Source organism: Opisthorchis viverrini, assembly GCF_000715545.1.
Source record: "Opisthorchis viverrini unplaced genomic scaffold opera_v5_202, whole genome shotgun sequence".
Taxonomy (NCBI): domain Eukaryota; kingdom Metazoa; phylum Platyhelminthes; class Trematoda; order Opisthorchiida; family Opisthorchiidae; genus Opisthorchis; species Opisthorchis viverrini.
The window spans coordinates 700427-720464 of NW_008751858.1; the positions used below are offsets into that span (position 1 = coordinate 700427).

The window sequence follows — 20038 nt, forward strand, 5'->3', positions numbered from 1 at the left end:
AAATGACTATTTGCCGCTAACTAATAAACAGTGCCACACTGTATCTTTCGCGGACAGTTATATCCTCTCGTCCATTACATTCACGATTGTCTTTCCCCAGAATCCAGTCATCATGGTCAAACGCATAGGTTATAGAACACCCTAAAAGACTCAAAAACTTAGTGCTGGATCTTATAGAGGATCAGACAGCTCCCGAAAAATACCTCTCGTTGTAAAGCAAATTCCACAGCCCTCAAGGCTTTGCTGTCAGCTACAGCCAAGCACTGCAAAGGAGGCTACTTGAACAAAGGATTGGCATCCTTTACGATCACCTCGTAAATATTTCGTACAACGCCATCACCTGCTTTTGGTATCAGCCGAATCAATCAAACTTTCCCGAATTTTTGGACACTTACTCAAAAGTGCAGCAAAAGTAATTGCTGGTGCAAGGTTGACGAAGTAGAGGAACAGTACACTCCCAAACACAATGCCCACATTGTCTTTCTTCACGGCATCCTTGAAGTCACTGGGAAAACGATTGATCCATGGTCGAAAACCACGAGCAAAGTCAACGTAAGGAGGACAAAAGTCATTGAGACAACGCTGTCTTGTGGGGACTCTCTCTGTGGCCGAAATCGACCCTCTCTGTGTTGCATCCATTTGTGTCAGAGCACCTTCCTGTGTGGCCATGTCAAGAGCTGAGAACTTTCGACTACCAACGTCGAAAGGAAAATCAGGTTGACTAGGTCTCTTAGACATTGACGTGCCTGTACAAAGGGAGGTAAGTGAAAAGATAAGACATCTGTTAGAAAATGTTTTATTTTCGTTCTAGGCAACATCTGGCTTTGTCATAAGGAATTATATTTTGTGCCAAGCATAGTCTTGTCCTTCGCGTTAGTAACTACTGCGCGGTTAACCAGAAAGCAAAACGGTGAGTCGTGAAGTAATGTTTTCTTGATCAGTTATTCCCGATAAAACGGCCGTCCTTTTGCTTGCTTTATGGCTTGTATTCCTGTCAGAGGAATGACACAAACACAGGACATTTTCAGGCTTTCAAAGATATTACAGTGAGATTTATGGAATAATATGTGGCTGTGACTTAACTGATATTTATTTCACCCTGACAGAGTCCATTGTGGCCTCACACCACTTTCACGTAAAATGGATGCATTGATGGACCCTGTGACTTAATGGATAAGTGACTTTTAGTTAGCACCAGAAGGATGAAAATCCCGGCTAGTGAGAGGGTAGAATAAGAAAGTGACGCGAAAATCGTTCATAGCAAGCTCCTTACACCCTAATGACTTATCAGCTATCTAAGATGCTTCTTCATCCTGCTGCTGCTTTGATCTACTGACAACCCTTAAACCTCCATAGAATGTGTGCCTACCGCCAAGAATTCTTTCTTGATCCGATGAACAGATTTCAATGAAGCCTGCTACAAAAGTTACTTTTCTGAGTTCAGAAAACAAAGGTGATTTGTTAGCTCTTGGAGAGATGGTTCACATAGCCACTTTCAATTTCACTCTTCATAAGTAATGTTTTGCTGAGGTGGTTCGGGGCTGCATAGTCAAGAAAAAGTAATATGTCACTAGTTACCCGTTCGTCAGGTGTTTATTGGATCTGGAGACTTCTTGGTTTTTCACATCAATGCTAATCAGTACAGGACTTCAAACCCAATGGAAAGCAGAACCGGAGATTTATGTCAAAGAACTAATGGTTTGATGGGGTTTGCTTTGTTGACAGTATTTTTGCTGAACACAATACGGTGAAACATGAAACAGGGAGGAATCCCGCAAATGCTAGTACATATGCGTCTCCTCACGATGGCTTCCGTGCATGGAAAAGGCTAGTGTAGACTGTTTCGAATATTGTCATTCCACTGCGGTAACAAAGTTTGCTGTATTTCTTGATCCGAGTGACACCTCTGAACCATACGCACTCGATACGACACCACGTAGTCTGGATCAAAATCAATCCTATTGAAACGTACTTTTTTTTTAGGTTATTCCAGCTACCGAATAAAAACGCACCGGAATTCCACATGTTGACAACAGAAAGACTATGAAAGATTTGAACTCATGCACATAATAAATTAGTGAGAACACCTAGTAGGAGTTTGTCTGCGCAAAAAAGGGCCCCGGTAGCCAAGCTTTAGCGAAAACTAATGTAAACAACCTCGATCGGTCTGCTCGTTCAACAGTGGGAAATTCTTTATGCAACTAGAATGTTGGTGGACATTCCAATGTTCTCTATAGAGGAGAATGTCGGTAGCTCAGGTAGCGTAGATGGTCGTTGACTTGTTCGCTGAGCTGGGCAATTTGGTTGCAAACGTTTCATCACCAATCGAGGTGACACCATCAGTGCGTAGTTGTGCGTAGCGGTGGGTTAGTGGTTGTGCACAACTGCGCACAACTACGCACTGATGATGTCACCTCGATTGGTGATGAAACGTTTGCAACCAAATTGCCCAGCTCAGCGAACAAGCCAACGACCATTCTAATGTTCTTCTGGATGGGCCGCCAAAAGCAAAAACCATAGGCCTGGGTTTTAAACGAAACCAGTTAATTGCAATTTCGGGGTTTCGTGGGATAGGTATATTATTCACAGTCACGTGACTCGTTTGAACGGCCGTGTTCCTGTTCTGGCGCAATAATTCCAGTGAGTCCACACCAAAGGGAAGCACTGGACACGAGTTTTGCTCTTATTAGAGCTCATCAGCAGTGCATATCCAATGGCCGTGCCGGGATTTGAACCCCAGACATCTGGCATACGAGGCGAGCGTGTAACCACTACTCCACCAGCACACGTGGGACATATCTGAATTATCACGTCTGAGCAGGCGAACGTGTTCACATCTCAGCGATGTGATTGGTTGCCGGACTAATCGAACGACAACCCAGTAACTGTCCTGGTTGTGACGATTGATTGACCCGTTGGTTGGTGGAGTAGTGGTTACACGCTCGCCTCGCATGTCAGATGTCTGGGGTTCAAATCCCGGCACGGCCATTGGATATACACTGCTGATGAGCTCTAATAAAAGCGAAACTCGTGTCCAGTGCTTCTCTTTGGTATGGACTCACCGGAACAATTACACCAGAGTAGAAACATGACCGTTCAAACGAGAGTGGTGTGGCTATGAACAAATAAAACCAGTTGAATCTTCTAAAGTAGTCGGCCTTGCTGAATACTTCTTTGCGTCAGCTAATCCAAGGAGCCGCCCAACACGTGACGGATGTTTTCGATGTGCACAGAGCAGTTGTCGTTTTTCGTGCCGCACGTTTGTAGATTATCGATGTAGTAAAGCGACTGGCTGTTGTTCGGTGTAGGTTGATCGGCTCACTCGAATTATGGTGCCTGAATAGGAGAACGTGTGTCACCGCCATTGGTGTGGTGGTTAGCCGGACGGCTCAGAAAATAACCCGGCGACTGTTGTGCGCGTGCCCGTTGACGGCGTGCCTATCAAAACGCCTTGACTGAGTGACTTCACACACACTTTAGACCGTCTGTGGTTCTACCTACTTGGCTCAGTACGACCAAAACAGTGCATCACAATTTGCAGCACATAAACTTTCCGTGGTTGACGGATATTACTGCATGCATGGTAAGGACTGCTGTCGAACATCATACAACCCTCAATCGAAACTACATCAAAATCTTACTTCTTTCAAAACGCTCCGGTTCTCTGCCATAAGCACCTTCGCGTTTGTACGCCTCTATTTGACGCACCATACCGGCCAGAGCTTCGGGATGTGGGTGGCGTGCAAGTGGCATAACAAGCGCATCCGTCATGAACAGATCCACGGATTTGATCAGGTCCGATGTAGTTTTGGCATCGTAAACAGCTGCGCGAAATATCTGTAGTTTGTAATGAAATGAGATTCACGAGGGTTGGGATTTTCGTGGTCGGTTATCGCTAAAAAAACCCCAAACATTCTAAGTATCTGCCGGCAACACTATTAGCCTCGGACAAAGTCATGTAAAATGGAACCAACATTTGAAACCCATATTAGAGGACCAATTGAAAACATTCAAACAAAACAGGACGTGCAACGGTTAAACCGATTTGTGGCTACTTTTGAACTTCCCACGTTTTTTCGTTGGCATGCAGTGTGAAAGCAGAGCGTTGACTAAAAAATTGGTTGTGCAAAGAATGGTTTTGCTTGCTAGGTGTACATACATTTGTGGATACAAGCACACACACAAGCGTTCACACACGCAAGCGAGATCACATGCACAACCGGACTCTATTCAGCCTGAAAATTACTCAATGCTAGGATGGTTACCTGTGGCACAGATGGTGCTGCTGGCTGAGCATCATGGAAGTGTTTTTGGCGCACTTTGGAGCCAAACCATGGGAACCAGCTATGCAGACGTACACAGATGTATTGTCATGGGCATTGGACGAAGATATTGATGGTTATGGTGTGAGCTTCAACATTCGAGTCTACCTCTCCCGTTTCATGTTGTTCTTTGGCTAATTTACCTCGCGGAACCGGTATTTGTCTTCGCGTCAACTACAGATCTGTTTTGAAACGAAAGTCACGATTTGAGCCTCTATAGGTATCCGATTTGTGCAACGAATTTGGGGAAGACTGCGGCAAACTTACAGTGTCGCCTCTGCTAGAAATGCCTCCAAAAGCCAAAAAGCTGCAGTAAAACATAATACCAAACAAATTCAAGCAGTGTGCAGCATAGATCATGTTGTTTAAAGGTGGGCTTTCAAGTTGTTTGACCTAAAATGTAGGCAGGAGCTTTCGAATAATACTGGTAGCTTGGGTGTGTTCACAACTAGTTGTACTGAGCTTACGCAGTTGGAATGACGGACGTTTCTCATTGAGAACTTTGTACGTGTGCCTGTAATTTGTCAAAGCAAACGAAATGGTAGGTTTATCACCAGATTATGACATACCGAGTTGCTCATCATGACCGCAAACACGCGACCGAGCTTGGTATACTTGAACTCGTTGGAGGGTGGACCCAAATAGCTGAAAATAAACCGCACCGGTACATTCACTTCTGATATACACGAGTTAGTTATGGTTCTTTTGGAACGAATCAAAGCGATCAGTGGCTTCGTCAAAAAATTGACAGTCCCGCACAAAACCGTGCAGGCTTCTGCATCCGCTTCCAAGCAGTCGGTCAACGCCTGATTAAAACGATGATATGGATGTGCCGGCTGATTGTGAAGGTTGAGCACTGCGCCAAGAGATGGTCTGATTGATGCTTTTGGCTGAGACTTCAGACAAAGGCATTAGGAGGGAAGAAAGCGTGAAAGATAGATCAATGTTAACACTAAATGAACTGGACTACATAAGAATGATATGGATGCAACCATTATCACTTATGTATCCTGGTCTAATGGCGTAGAAGCTTAAGAAACCTGAAGTCAGGTTAAAACAGATTTATCACTGTTGACCTCAGCTCACTCCCCCCTAACTAGGTGTGCTGAAATTTTTTAATGGAAACTTGGGTTCCTCAGAGAATACAGGAGAAGGTACTTTAAGCATAGTAAATCATTCGACGGATTTCCGGTGACGTTGCCGGTTTCGTGTTCGTATTATGTGCAGGCGTTTTCCAGTAGCCTTGCATACAAGACTTGACGGGAATTCGCTCATCATCATCAGCTGTCGTTACTGCAAGTTTAATATCTTTCGAGTGTTCAGGAGGGTGTGATGGATCAACAAGTCATTTCTGAACTTACGAAAACAACCACATTTGTGTGTTGCCATGTCCCTGAAACACTAGTTTCCCAGGATGTTTGTACCACTCGTCTGAACCCGTTTTCGAATAAGATCACCTAGTCAAGTCGCTATCTCTTTTTAAATAGTTAGATGATAGAAATGTGAGGAACCAAACGTTCTCAACATAAACACGATAAGCTGTAGATATCAGCGTCAGACTAGAGCTAATTTGTCGAACGGATATTTCAGGAATTTATCAGGATGATCTCCCTTCACACCTTGGCTCTGACTTCCGTACTCGATAAAATTTTGCAGAGTCTCACACAAATTCCTCCAGATTCATTTTGAAATTCAGTGATCAAAGCACTATTTCGTGCTTTTTTTTACAATCCATAGTCAAAAATGTTAATACATTCCTTTGGAGAATTTAACCAGATGGAACGCGCTGAACGTAATCTCAGTGCATATTATAATAAAGAGAGCATACAAAACCTGTTTAGGTACCGTTTTTCTGACTGACTATCAGATACTATCACTAATCGTAGACTGTGCAACTGATGGTCATCATCTGACTTTAAACGTGAACTCAGTGTCACTTATTCACACTACGGCAACTTTTATTCACTGACCGCTTTGACGCTGTTAGTCCATTTTCTTGTTAGTCTCCAACACTCACTATCAGTTTCAAAAGTTGGTATCCTGTCGCATTCTCAATCACCTGAACAGATAATGCCATCCTTGTGAGCCAGACAAAATGTTATTCAAGGTGAAATGATGTCAAGTTGGTGTTATGGTGAAATCAACGTTTAGCCTCAGCTAGTTTGAAATAGAAAGACTATATGGTTAGGGTCACCGGTTTAGACAATTTTCCGTTCTTTAACCATCACGTTAGAGTGATTATCACGGTAGCTATTCTCATGCAATAGTCCATGTCAATTGTCATGACTGTGATTCGTTACTAGCAGCTGCGTCAGAATTATTTGCGTACGGCGATTTCTAGCTTGTGAAGAAAATCGGTGTAAGCGAGAATAGGGTTTAAGAACTATGGAAGAGCAATTTTTGTTGGCAGTAAATTGCAAGGATAGCAGCATGTTTCCGCAAGTCTGGAATGAAGTTTCGGAAGGTGCAACCGTTTCAATCATTCGGAATATGTAACCAAGTGGAATTCCTGCATCTGGTTTTTGAAATGATAAACAATGAAGAATAGTAAAGCTTATCAGACATCTAACAAGTCGTATTCGACAGACACATTCGCTTTTGAAATAAAATTGAAGGGTGTGCTCGAAATAAATTCATCTTTGTGAAAGCCGATCCTTTCGGACATGAACCATTATCTCATTGGAGGATCTTTCAGACAGGTGGCCTCGTACTATTAGAATATTTTCTACCTCTTTCATATCCTCAACACTTATAGTCGGGGATGCGATAATTACATCGCCAGTAAACGCGCTCATCATCACGGCATTATTCGGAACGTTTTGGGTTGTAGGTTTGTAGTTTTCAGCAATCTGTTGGACCACGTCGAGTTACGCTCAAGTTTATCTAAAATGCGGGAACAAAAAAACAATAATAAAACAATAAAAACTTTACAGGCCTCAAATCGTAGGACTATGCCGGCTTCTACACACCGGTTTAGGAATGGCTAATTCCTAACTCATCTCAAAGTCTAGACCGACTCAAAGCTACGTGTTTACAAGATAGCGAAACCACGTGTAAACTTTAAACAACGTGTCCGACGACAAGGTCAAAGAACAGTTTATGTTCAAGTCAAAAACAAGAAAGGCGCAAAACCAAATCGCGTTGAACACCATAAAAATAGAAAGGAAGCAACATAGGCGTCATGTTTGAGGATAAGTACTTTCCGTGAGCACTTGTGGGAGTCCAAGAGGGAAACAAGGAGACCATTTGGTGAACAGTTACGGAGTTTTACTTAACGGACTAATTGTTTGCTGATCAGTTTGTGTAGCTGATAAATTTCACTTCGGTGTAAAAATTGATTTAAACATGTGGTTCAGCATAATCAGAATATGGCATTTTCTTAGTCATCATCCCGATATGAAATGCTGAAACAAAGCGGTTTTCCAAGAACGACGCGTTTTTGCTTTGAGTTAGCTGCTAGATGCCACTCTTCTAATCAGCTGACTGACACATGTTTCTAGGGGCGACTTTTTGCGACAGTTACGACAGCAGAGTATCTTACAAAGTAAACAGTGATCTTGACTCTTTCTAGTAGACACCAGACAACAGTTTTGGAGCGCGACCCTCAGAACACGTCAAATGCGTTGAGTTCCATGCACACCAACAGTAAAAAGTTTGTAAGACATCCTGCGTTGATAAAAATCACAGTCATTGTAATTACTGTGTTAGTTTGCCGCAAACATATCTGGAGTCTCCTTGAGTCAAACTGCCAATTACTGTTGAGCGTACCGAGAGACGCCGTTTGTATCCGTTCACAGTCACGTGGTTTTGTGGTGAATTTTATCAACTGTATGCCACAGAGAGACAAACGAACTAACGCATAACGAGCCGATAACAACTTTGAGATTAGATTAAACAAATTCGTGAAGAAAGGAACCGTGTGGTTTAATAACCCGGCTATCAAAACTGAATCTCATGAATGGTGGTTAGTAGAAAACTCACCGTCATGGCGACCGGCTTTTCAATGGTATCATCGTCCGGAACAAAACCCTGTGGATAAAACGTAATGAAAGCCAAGCCGCTCTACTGGATATACCGAGCAACAAATGAACAAACGATGACTATCAGTGAACTCACCAAGTTCACAATTTCATGAGCTAAACCGATGAGAAAAACAAAAAAGCGTGACAGAATTACGAAGTCTGTGAAAGTTAGACCATCACAATATTGAGAAAAATCAATTTTGCTAGGTCTGTATTTTGTTTATTACACAATACTGCATACAGTCATTCATAGAATACAGCAATGGAATGTATTGGCTAGATTTTTCATCGCCTTAAGGTCACTGGCCGTAGAACGATGAGGAACCGTGCGCAATCATATGGACCAACGAAATATACCAGCATTCCAGTCTTTTGCTTGTCACTTCGCATTAACACTGAAAGCTATTTTCTTGTTGCTGATGTATTGAGAAATACCAAGCAATGGGACCCTTGTTCGACGTACGGGGGACTATTTTTCGCTAATATATTCTGAAGGGCTTAACCAGGCACCCAGTTATCTGAACACACACGTGCACAAACAGGCTTCAGGAGCAAAGGTTGTTCACGTGGTCACCTGAAGGTTGTTCCAAGCACATAAGCGAGCTTCAGTGTGTTGAATATCGTCTACTCACTACGGATGTACGGACAGAACACAGGTATCACGGGTCTCTTAGTTTCATGATGCGCAAAACATGAGTCATATAACGGGGTGATCTACAAAGTTTAGCAGGCAGATAGAATTGGAGGCTAGTGGCATGTTTGTAAGACCATGGCTAGCGAAGCTTCGGACCGGAAATAAATGTTCAGTGCAAGCCCGGCCTTGCCCAGTGTCGAAAAAAAGGTTCATATTGGTTTAGTGACGCCACTCGGAATGGCCTGTGTTCGAGTTGCAATGGGCATTTGAGGACAGAAGAGGCAGGTTTATGCTTTCACCTATGAGCTCTTGGTAACACTCACTTTAATCAGGGAAAATTCGAATAAGATTTGGCCTTTAGGGCTGGCGCATCTCGCGTCCAAAAAGATAGTTTGGGTGAAAGCAGCACGATCGACTAAAATGCGTCTCGCATCAAGAATACTTATCTATAACTCAAGGGCAGCCAAAATTCTGACAAACCGTGGATTCACGGGATCAACTAGACTTTTCCTGGAACCCTGTACGTGTGAGGGATTAAAGTACAACAAGGCGATGCAAATGGTGCGACCATTGGATGCCGCAGGATGACATTGAGACGGTTACTTGTGGGTTACGTTGTAGGTAGAGTGGAGAGGAGTCTTTCAGAACACTCGCCACGGATTTTACTCCTCCTAGTCTGTGTATTACTACCCTGTTTGAAAAAGCCGCGTAGGTGGGACCAAGGATACTGAAATCCAAGGCGAAAGAAAAAGAAATTGCTTTTGTGGTGCGTGAACATTGAGAATGACCTTGAGAATGAGGAACTTGCTATCACTTGCCTAACTCGCCATTAGCGTGTGCAGTAACTATCACGTGCCCAGACGGATTCCTCCGAGGTGAGCCTCCAAATTTCACAAGCTAGTTTGATTTCAAACATCTCAGGAAAGCTTGATGAGTCAACAATGGATGCTAGGGATTTCACACTACCTTGCATAAACATTTTGAAGATTACTTCGATAAGGCTTGCTGATGATAAATATTGTGGGATTGGACACCATGCTGCGTCAAACTGTATTTTTGTACTGTATTCGTATCCTCAAACCTAGAATTCAGCAAAACGTTTCTAGCCAGTTGAATGGCCTTATTCACGCCTTCCTTTCCTGCTGAAGTAATCTCACTATTAAATAAATTCATATCGCAGGCAAGAGGAGGTTAGGAATACGTGGGGTCATCCAGACTTCCTCCTCTCCTGTGTTTGTCCTTCCCTTTCACTCACCTGCTTATAGTCCACATTAAATATATTGGTACCATCGTGACAGCGTAAAAAAAAATTGAGACTTTCTCGCGAAGTAGCTTAGAAAAGCTGCCAACCCCAGGTAGATTACTGCAGACATTCGCTTGACGCCACCAGGGCGAGTAATGAAGAGAATGACAGAATTGGTGAATTTTTGAGTGTCGTTGTAAACCTTCTTGCAATGCCGCTCGACTTATAAATCTTCCAGTCCTTTTAACTTCGGTATCATGTTCAAACATAACAGTTTTTTGCCCGTCACATTCGCGGAATTGCAAAACACGAGCAGAAATTAAGCGTAGATTTCCTTGAATGGAAAAGAAAACTTAGTTGAGTTCGAATGGAATGCTATACAACTCCTTCACTCAGAGCACACACCCACTTTCTACACTACCGACGGGCGAACTAAACCGTGCTCACACCCATGCAGCTACTGACTATGAGCAGACACGTTAATTGTCGGACAACCATGTCAAAAAACATCACCCCAGACTTTCCCTGTGGAATCCTATGAAAGCACCGATTTGCCCTTGAACTTAGGTGAGCACACTTTTGGCGTTCAGAAGGATTTTGAGTGTATTTCTATTCGTTTAAACTGGTCAATGTCAGACCAGGGTAACGCACTTGTTTTACACCGTTTGGAACCTCATAAATAAATAAGTACTGCATTATCCGAGTGGGTTCTCAGTTCATCTTTCGTTTGGTAACTCATCATCGGATGTGTGGTACGAGATCGAGTGTGAATGTATGGATTCTGACTAACTTTGAACTCTCACATATCATGCTTAACTTATCTGTCAAACAAGCAGATTATCTAGGGCCATCTTCAGGAATGTGCGCAATCGACTCAGGGTCAAAATGGCACATCCGGTACTTTTCTTCTGCTTACAAACACGCGCACACGACAAATGCGTATTCGTCGCAGCACACGATATCGCGATTGTAGACCTCCTGACCGGAGACTGGGTGGATCTGCTAGGAGCTGTGCTAATGGGATTCCGAAATAAGCCTACAAAACTTAGTTCAGTTACCCATCTATCACAGTTCTTCTCCTCATAAAATGACTTTTTCATCAGTCGAGTACGCTTGACTTCCTAAGAACACGGGACTTAGTATGGATCTCCAAGCAAGGCTGGATTATAAAACCAGACTGTCACTCATTTACTATACGAGTTAGAAGGATACTTTGGTGATCCTATTTTTCAACAGTCCACCATCCACCAGACCCGAATGAAAAACGTGTGGACACAAATGGCGAATTTGACGCACAATCTAGATTCTGCGACGATATTTCTTGTTTTCCATCGTCGTTTGGGATGATAAAATCATGTGATTAGCAGAATCACGCCATGGTGAATTGACGTTTGTTGGGATCTCAGAGGAAAGCAAATAGAAATTACTTCAAACCAACAGAAATTGAACTCAGATGAGACGAATAAGTTTAGAATCATTTGGCACGTATTTCCGCGGAAGGCCGATAATTTAGATTTCGCCCACTAGTATTCTCGATGCAGGACTTCTCTCGTAAGTATACTACTGGGATGAGTCTTCCAGCAATATTGAGAGCTAGGAAATAAGTTTAAATAGCCGTTCCCTGTCCCACGACTCACTTCTTGGGGCGAAAATATATTCTGTTCACTGGACTAATTGCTATAGCAACAGAGGCACTATGAGGAGACATGCTATGTCAACACAGTATGCCCTGTTTCCGATGCTGAGCAGGCATAATGATGAACCAGTATATTCATATGGAATCACAGACTAGTGATTTGCGCTTCAACTGGGTGAGGCAATTATAACGCAAGATACACAGCGAAGGCAGAATTAAGTCAATCCATCATGTGGGTAAGTTCACTTGGACAACCAGGTATGCTTAAAACACCTTCTGTATGGGGTAGTTCACTCATTAATTATTCAGCGGCAATCCACCAAAATATGAGCGTTTAGACTGGGGCGAGGTATAACCGATTACGTGTGGCCTTCAAACAAGTATCTGTGTGCATTTTTTGATTAGCTAGGTTTGACACGTGTAAATCGGTTTGTTTTAACTCGTCTGCATTGCCAAGTGGAATTTAAAGTACCTAGATCAAACCACTTTGTAGCTTTTGGCGCACTGATCAGTGAAACCGACACCTCTGTAAACGAGTAGTGGTAGTATTAATTTTGATCAGCCGAGTTTCTGCTCTGGAGGAAACCGGGGAAAACTTCAGTGCATCCTCGTAACTATGGTGTTTGCTTGGGCTGTTTGCTGTGAACTGCCGGACGGTTTGTCGTGCGGTTATATACTGACTGACAGGTCTTGAGATAGGTCATGATGTCGCACCATAATACAATAGCGCGATGCGTACGAGTTTTGTTGTTTACTTATTTCCCAAAAACACTTAGTGGGTCCCGCATGGAGTTGCATGTCTACCACTTTGGCCGAGGTGCGCAAGATCTCTACTCCTGTCCCTACAAGCCGAAAATCAAAATAACTACAACGAGTAGTCTGTCCTAGGGAAACAAGCGGGACGGACCGAGCACAGGTAAATGATTCTTGACCCACCAAGAAGGAGTGACTCTCTTTAAAGTACATGCATTTTGAAAAAAGATAGATGCAAAAAATTCATGAAGTAAACACGATATACTGTTGTATGCGAATTCGAAAGAAGTGTGACGTTCCGCTACAAAAAACTATGCGACCAATAAATAGTTCAGTCGACAGTAATCAGGATTTCTGGAGATCCATTCAGGTAACCGATGTCACTTAAAAATGGCATGCTTAGTCACCCGATGGTTAAATATGTTCAGGATATGTATATGCCATACCAACTTGTGTAACAGAACAATGTCACTCAAGGTGAGGCGTTTGGTGCAAAATACTTTGGTTTTAACACGGAACTCTCATGCGCTACTTCCAGCATAAAAATTCAGTGTTATATCATAAGAGAGTACAAATCAGACCGGCCGGCTTTACCGTGCACAAAACAAAAGGAAGAATGTGAACCTTTGGTGACAGGCGAATACTAAGTCATCTCAAAGTATGCTTGAAACAGATAAAATTTGGTTTTCTGGTTTTGTTGGTGCGCAGAAAAACTTCTACAATGTCTCCTTATTGGCCTCACTATTGTTATTGTGTCAGTTATTTGGGGATGCCTTTGAATGTAATTGTTTCTGCTTTTCTTACATCCCAACGTTCATCGACTAGGTCATTGGTTCGTGTAACGAACTCAGGAAAAGGATGACATTGTATATTTCGTCAGTGAGGAACCAACTGGAGTTTGCCGATTCACCGGGGTGGGCAGACGGTGAACATGTCTTGTGATGAGAACAGGTGTCATTCGGAACACAGGCAGTCAATGAGAGTGGCAGACTTAAAATTAGGAATTACGACGATATGAACTTCGGATGAATTCCAAGAGAGATGTGCTAGCTGTTGATTGCGTTTTGTGTCTCCGAAACGTCAAATAACTGGAACCACCGTTTGGAAAATGGGATACTTGCACTTACAAATGAAGAAACGGAAGGCAGAAGCCCACTTTAGTTCCAGTTTCACCCCCTGCACAATACTCACCATTCCAGTATTGTTCGAATTCAGCCGAATCCGAGATTCGGCCTTTCACTTCGGGATGCCAGCGTTCAGATAGTAAGATGGCACGGAGCACGTCGTACTGTTCTCTGGAAGTGACACAGTTGGTCGCACGAGCATGGTCGGCCAATTCAGTCAAAGCCCCTCCAAGTGTACTTGCATCAGTTTCAATAATCACACAGTCTGTCGAAAAAAAATTCACCTTAGTAATATTGTGGGACGTAGTAAGGTGTAACATAAAATATTCCAACTTTTAAACTTCACGGATCATTTGTTCCTTATCAAAGTGTTATCCTTTAAAAGTCGCTCCCAGATCAACCCATTGGGGAAATCAGTCCAGACCGATGACAAAAGCAATTTCATTAGGTAATTTGAAGCTTTCGTGAGTACCTCACACCTGTGTCGGTGATATAATATAGGTTGAGCCTACATCTTCTAGGAGAGGGCCTGGTAAAATTCACGATTAATACTGAGCAACAATTGTCTGTCGGGCCCTGTTTTGACCTGTTTTACAGTTTGCATTTGTCCAAAAGTGATGCGATCTCAGGATGCCTTAGCTAAACCTGCAAAAAAATGATCGGGCAATGTGAGTAGTTCGAAGTGTCTCCAGAAATGGTAACTTCGTTCGTGGTGTTTCCGGTCAATTTCGATCCTATATACAATAACTCCTCATTTTCTGATTTTACTCCACGTACATATACTTCTTTTGGCGTAGACGTTTGTGCTCTGTGAAGACCTATGCTTGGTTTTCCTACAAGCCATCAGTGGCTAACTGCAAATGATCAGTAATGATCCCATCTTATCGCGGAGAAAGTATTTCACAATCCTGTTTCATATTTTGGCCAACATATTTTGTTATATGGTGTTTAAAACCAGGACTGGCTTACTGATTATTGCAGATTTTTTATTCATTCATCACTATATATACATATATGTTTCAATCATATAGTCAGTGTTTCCTGTTTGAGCTTTGTTGTTGAGCGTTAGCATATAGGTAACAGAGTACTACGCTTGGTTAAGTTGGCGTCCCGTCATTCCAATTTTGTTTGGCATGATGTGTTCTAAAGCAGACTCTTGAAAGTAGGGAGTTTTTGTGCAGATCAGTCAGCAAAGGTCATCCTAACATGTAGCCCATTCTACGAATTCCCTGGTATACTGGGTACAGCTACTTTCACAAGGAAGGTATATCTATCCAAAAAAAGTTAAGTCACTATTTGAAAAATTGTCACCATGCTCGCGGGTCAAGTTCGATTGTTGTGAATTTTGTTCGCTAATGGAAAGACGAAATGCACACGTTGCCGAGTGTTGTGCCTCCGAGGAACGTACGAGACTACTCTCTCGTAGAAAACGACAAATTGTCACTTCGGATGCTGCTGTATTTTACTCTATGTCCTTCTGAACCCATTTGTTTGCATTGAATTTAACATTACGTTCGCATATGAAACATACAGACTTGAAATGTGTGCACAAAAGTGTATAGATGAAGTTAATTTATACTGTTCAGTGTATAAACGCAATTTCCTGATGGATAGAAAAATACCTTGCGGTGGGTTTACCGATCCGAATTTTGAAATGCACGGTCTTCAGTGTAAATGGCTTTGGTGAACACCATTAGGGAGAGGCAATGGTATCAGGAATTAGCAGAGCTCTGAATTACCACGTCCCATTTTCTGGTCATAAATGGGCTGTGTCAAACTTGCAATATACTCTGTGAAGCTTTTGTGTTAAACTGATCCCCTTAGCTTAAATTACTTAAGCTTCTTATTCGGTGATATGACGACCATGGTTTACGTTGTAATTAAAAGACTAACTATTCAATTTACGCGTTGTCCCACTTGATATTGCTCATTCTTTTAGTCTTCGTTGAAGCTCATGCACGGCGTGAACAAGATCTCAGCTTTCGAGGACAGTGGCACGGAATGGCAGTGCCACGGCTTTTACGGGATAAGGCTCTCACCACTCTGTGGTGAGAGCAACCTGTCTACTCGATGTCGTTTAGGGCTCGTTTAGGAACTCACCACACCACAAGCAAGCTCAATGATAGCAAGGCAGTAAGCCTTCCTAAATTCGACACAACGTAAACACATCCATCATGAGGAGCCTTATGTCTCACGAAAAAGGTCATTTGAGATTAATGAAGGCCTTTGCGTGATTCTCTACTTCATTCACATGCGAGCACATCCCACTGACACGAAACGGATCGGCGTAAAATGCAAGACACGCAATTTATCGGTGTCCTTCTCGACAACCGGTAGTCTCTCGGAGGATAGCAAGCAACACAACACTTTCATGCTAAGCCTTTTACCCGATGTATCAGTTTCCTCGAAGACATGGTCTTAATTTGAAGGCTATGACACTGTTTCATCTAAGGCACCGTCTAAGTGATGTGTCACGCTAACCATATTAGTTTTTATTTCCGTAAAATGCCATTAAAAGGTTACAATGTTTTCGTCTTCTCTGTGCTTGTTATAAATAAGACAGTGAAGTCTCATATGCTTCAATCATTTGTTAAAGCAATTGGTTATCGACCTCTTCTTGAGCGTACACTACTCACAAGACATTCCTTTGTGTGCCTGGCTCTGGTGCCAAGGTCACTCCACTGGTCCAAACAAATATTAACCCTGGCGATAATCAGAGAATAAACTCGTGGTGCAACTGAGTCAAGCATCAAGTGCTCACATGGTAGCTATCATAATCCTGATGTAGAAGTTTCTTGAAGCACTAGAAATAATGAAAAGTTCGTTCAGGTGGTTCAGCTTGTCCAGTCTGTTATTGGTAAGACGGGCGAAATGGCGTTAGAATTAGCAGCAGCCGCAGTTACTTCAGAGGACCATTTAAAACTAGGCCTTCGATTCCCGAGAAACTGAAGATACTTTCACGATATTTTCATGGCTTATTTCTCCATCCGTATATTTGATAACAATTCCTTCCGTTCTACTCCGAGCTTCGTATCAACCTGAAGAAATTTCAACACGACCAGTTCCCTGCTCGTTCTGCCCATTAAGGAAGTTCGGTTTCCCGAGCACTCTCATTTGCATACGAATTTTCGTTTGACGGGGGGCTCAACTGAATTCGAAGGGTTTCAACAACCCCATGAGTAGTATCTTACTTCCAGACAAACTGTGCTTGCATCAGCGAGGCTAGCCAGTGGATATAATTATCAGTAAAATGTCTGCTCGATTGTAGCTGAACAATGAAGATTGAAAAAGGTTTGAGCAGTGACCTAAAAGACTGGAAACCCTTTCAATTTGATAAAATTGGTAAAAGCGAATAAAAGAGAGCCATAAAATGTGCTGTCCGAAGAAGAGGAGAGGGGTTGTGTAGAATATTGGTACACCTGAAGTTAGAATGAATGTAGAGTGATTAAAATTTGTCAGAGATTTTGTGCCCTCAGAGTGCGTTGATTTACACTCAGCGAGTTCCAGGAAATTTCCGGAATACGAAGCTTTCTCATATTACAGATCATCAAGAAAGTGTCCGTTTTTCCGAATTGATCGTTGTTATTTTGTCTACCAACCTTCACCTTTGTATCACCCATAACGCCCTCGATGGGACTTTCTTTAGACTTCCAACGACGGTGGAGAATAAAACCAAAAATAACTTGAGTTCGATTCAAGGGCTTCTAAACTACCATGTAAACGACTATGCTTAAGCATGTCACGAACTAAACTTTTATCCCCCGAATCTGACCAATTCTGTGGACACCTACAGAGTTTAGGATATAGTAAGCCACGGATATTGAAAACAATAAAGTACTAAAGTACTTACGCCTCTTAATTTCTTCAGTGAATTGTGCCAAGCGTGTAAACTTCATTGGTGAAACATGAGCCTCGTTGAACCGTTGTTCCACCTCATCATAATTCTGCTCGAAGTTGACCCAACGGGCGGTTTCCAACCACAGAACGCGAGTGTGGGCCAACACAGGATTGGCGAATATCTCATCACCAAACTGCATACCTCCATAAACGCGAGCCACCAGTTCCTGCACCTCAATAAACATGGGTGTGGTGGACTCTATGAAGAACATGCGTCCATCAGTTGGTGTGACACTCGACGAATCACTGTCACCATCCTCTGAATAGGAGCATGCGAGCATAACATTGAATGAAATGATGGTGGGGAAAGCGTTTACTATACTAGTTACCATGACCTACACGACTAGAACAGTGTGGACCGGCATGTTCGTAGGTTATGTTAAAGTTAGGTTATTGGAGTGGACGTTCGATTACTTAAGTTTTATTGCCAATGAATCTATTTTGTCAATTAGGTTTTACGTTAAAACGAAGAACCTTAGATAAATCAATTTTTTTCAAAGGAGTCTCCAGCCGTCACTGCAACCATCAAGATCTTGTTTGGGCTCGTGGTGGCCGTTCGTATCAGTTTCATTCACCTGTTTTGTCTGACCTTGATCAGGTTTGAATCGAGCGGTAATATTTAAGCCATCTTCCTGCCTAATTTTTGATCACTATTGATTGGGATCACATTTCAGAGCATATGCAGCTTGAGAACTACTGTAGTTTACTCGCGTGCAAAAGAACCATGCATCGCCTTAATATGGCAATTTTCCACATCCATGAAACTAATTTCTGAATGAAGAAAGGGCTACTTTGAACTTTGTTGCATCAGCGGACAAAGCTTTCGGCTCACAGATATGAATATCTATCTAAGCAATTCAAGCGAATTGACCGCTCACTAATTCACTGAGGGCTTTTTTCGTCGTATGTTGAAGACTTTTGAAGCTTAACATACAAGAAAATAATTGTAAAATATCACCGTCATATTTGACCGTAACAAAAGTAAGGAATACTAGGAGCTGAATGTAGTAGAATCGTGCTATTATGTCTAAATTTTCTACACCGAAATGAGGAAGATGCAACCTAGTACCGCTCTATCAGGGCCACCCCTGTTGACCACATCCACCAATCCTTACTTAGTAAAGAGTAATAGCGCGAGTTTGACCGACACCGGTTGACGGTCATTATTTCGAACGTCCCCAGTCAAGCACTAAAACCTGGACTACACCAACATTTGCCAAAGTTTTTTATATACGCTTCATTTCTCTCAGGCGAATTCTGCCTTGCTGAACTCACATTTGTCATACTCATCGTGTAGTAGACCTGGTATTCGAAGAAACAAGAGAATCCAAAATCAAGTTCCAAGTCCAACGATCTTGATTAGGACCAGTACTGGAAAGGAGCATGGCATTGATATTCACTCCTTTGGAGCTGGACAGTGTTTCCAACTTGTCTGTTTTTCTTTAAATTAGCACTGTTGGAATCTAAATGAGTTAGGTAGTCGAACCGATCCAGTGAACTAGATCTCTTCTTCTTTTCAGCTTGACTAATAATTCTAGAGAATTTTAGACAAATCGTCCCAAAATTATTCAGTGATGACTGGGAATCTGGTGCGATCACCGTGGCGTGAGTGTTATTTTAAAACTGGATGGAGTCGCACTGCTTCCGCTTTTTCTATTGGGTCGCTATTCTGAAAGCAAAATGCGAAGTTCTGTTTGCAGTTGAAAAGACAAGCATGCATGTTTACGTGACCCTAGAAGCGACAAATTACCACAGACAGAACAAGTAGAATAGACATTAAAATGCATAATGATGGCTCTACGGTGTTGTAGATTTTGTCGTAATCTTGATTAACTGATACCACATGTGGCCATAGAAATGTTCATCGTCGACACCCGTGAGGCTGAATAGTGTTACAAAAAGTGACAAATAGACCTTGGAACATGTTTTTTAAATGTTCAAGTACGGAACGTTGAGTCATTTCCCTTGGTTGTCTGTACGGCAAACTAGAGAGTGACCGAGCATCCACCGTATATAAAACTGCACAGCTATGACGCACACCAACAACCGCCCAAATGAAGTTGAATGTTTAATGAATTCTATCTTTTTCCTTCTTCACTCCACCAGATGAAGCTCAGTCACTTCCATTCTATTTGTATTATTAAGTCATCTTGGTCGTACTAAATTGTCAAGCTAGTCAGAGTCCAAGTTCTTTATGCTGAGTACATATACTCATGTGAGGCCCGCACATAATGGATCTCCAAGGACCTGGACTCGTGTAATCACGGTCAACTCTTTTAACGTGTACTCCTTAAGACCAGGGGATTTCGTAATGCATTACAAATATATACACGTATCGCTATTTCTTGAATACCGGAGTGACTGAAACATGCGGCGGCCTGGTGCAGCACATTCAGTTACCTGATTG

General features: G+C 42.4%; 1 protein-coding gene across 1 annotated transcript in view; it reads right to left on the reverse strand.

Moving 5' to 3' along the window:
* T265_08111 (hypothetical protein) overlaps positions 1-17912 on the reverse strand; it is a gene marked incomplete at both ends in the record, with an annotated part of 59593 nt that extends 41681 nt beyond the window's left edge. Inside the window, 7 exons of the mRNA XM_009173818.1 lie at positions 396-677; positions 3642-3837; positions 4892-5212; positions 8304-8384; positions 9302-9393; positions 13802-13999; positions 17585-17912. Of these exons, the coding sequence (XP_009172082.1) occupies positions 396-677; positions 3642-3837; positions 4892-5212; positions 8304-8384; positions 9302-9393; positions 13802-13999; positions 17585-17912 (1498 nt within the window). The remainder of the gene's footprint in view (positions 1-395; positions 678-3641; positions 3838-4891; positions 5213-8303; positions 8385-9301; positions 9394-13801; positions 14000-17584) is intronic.
* Between the last annotated feature and the right edge of the window lie 2126 nt (positions 17913-20038).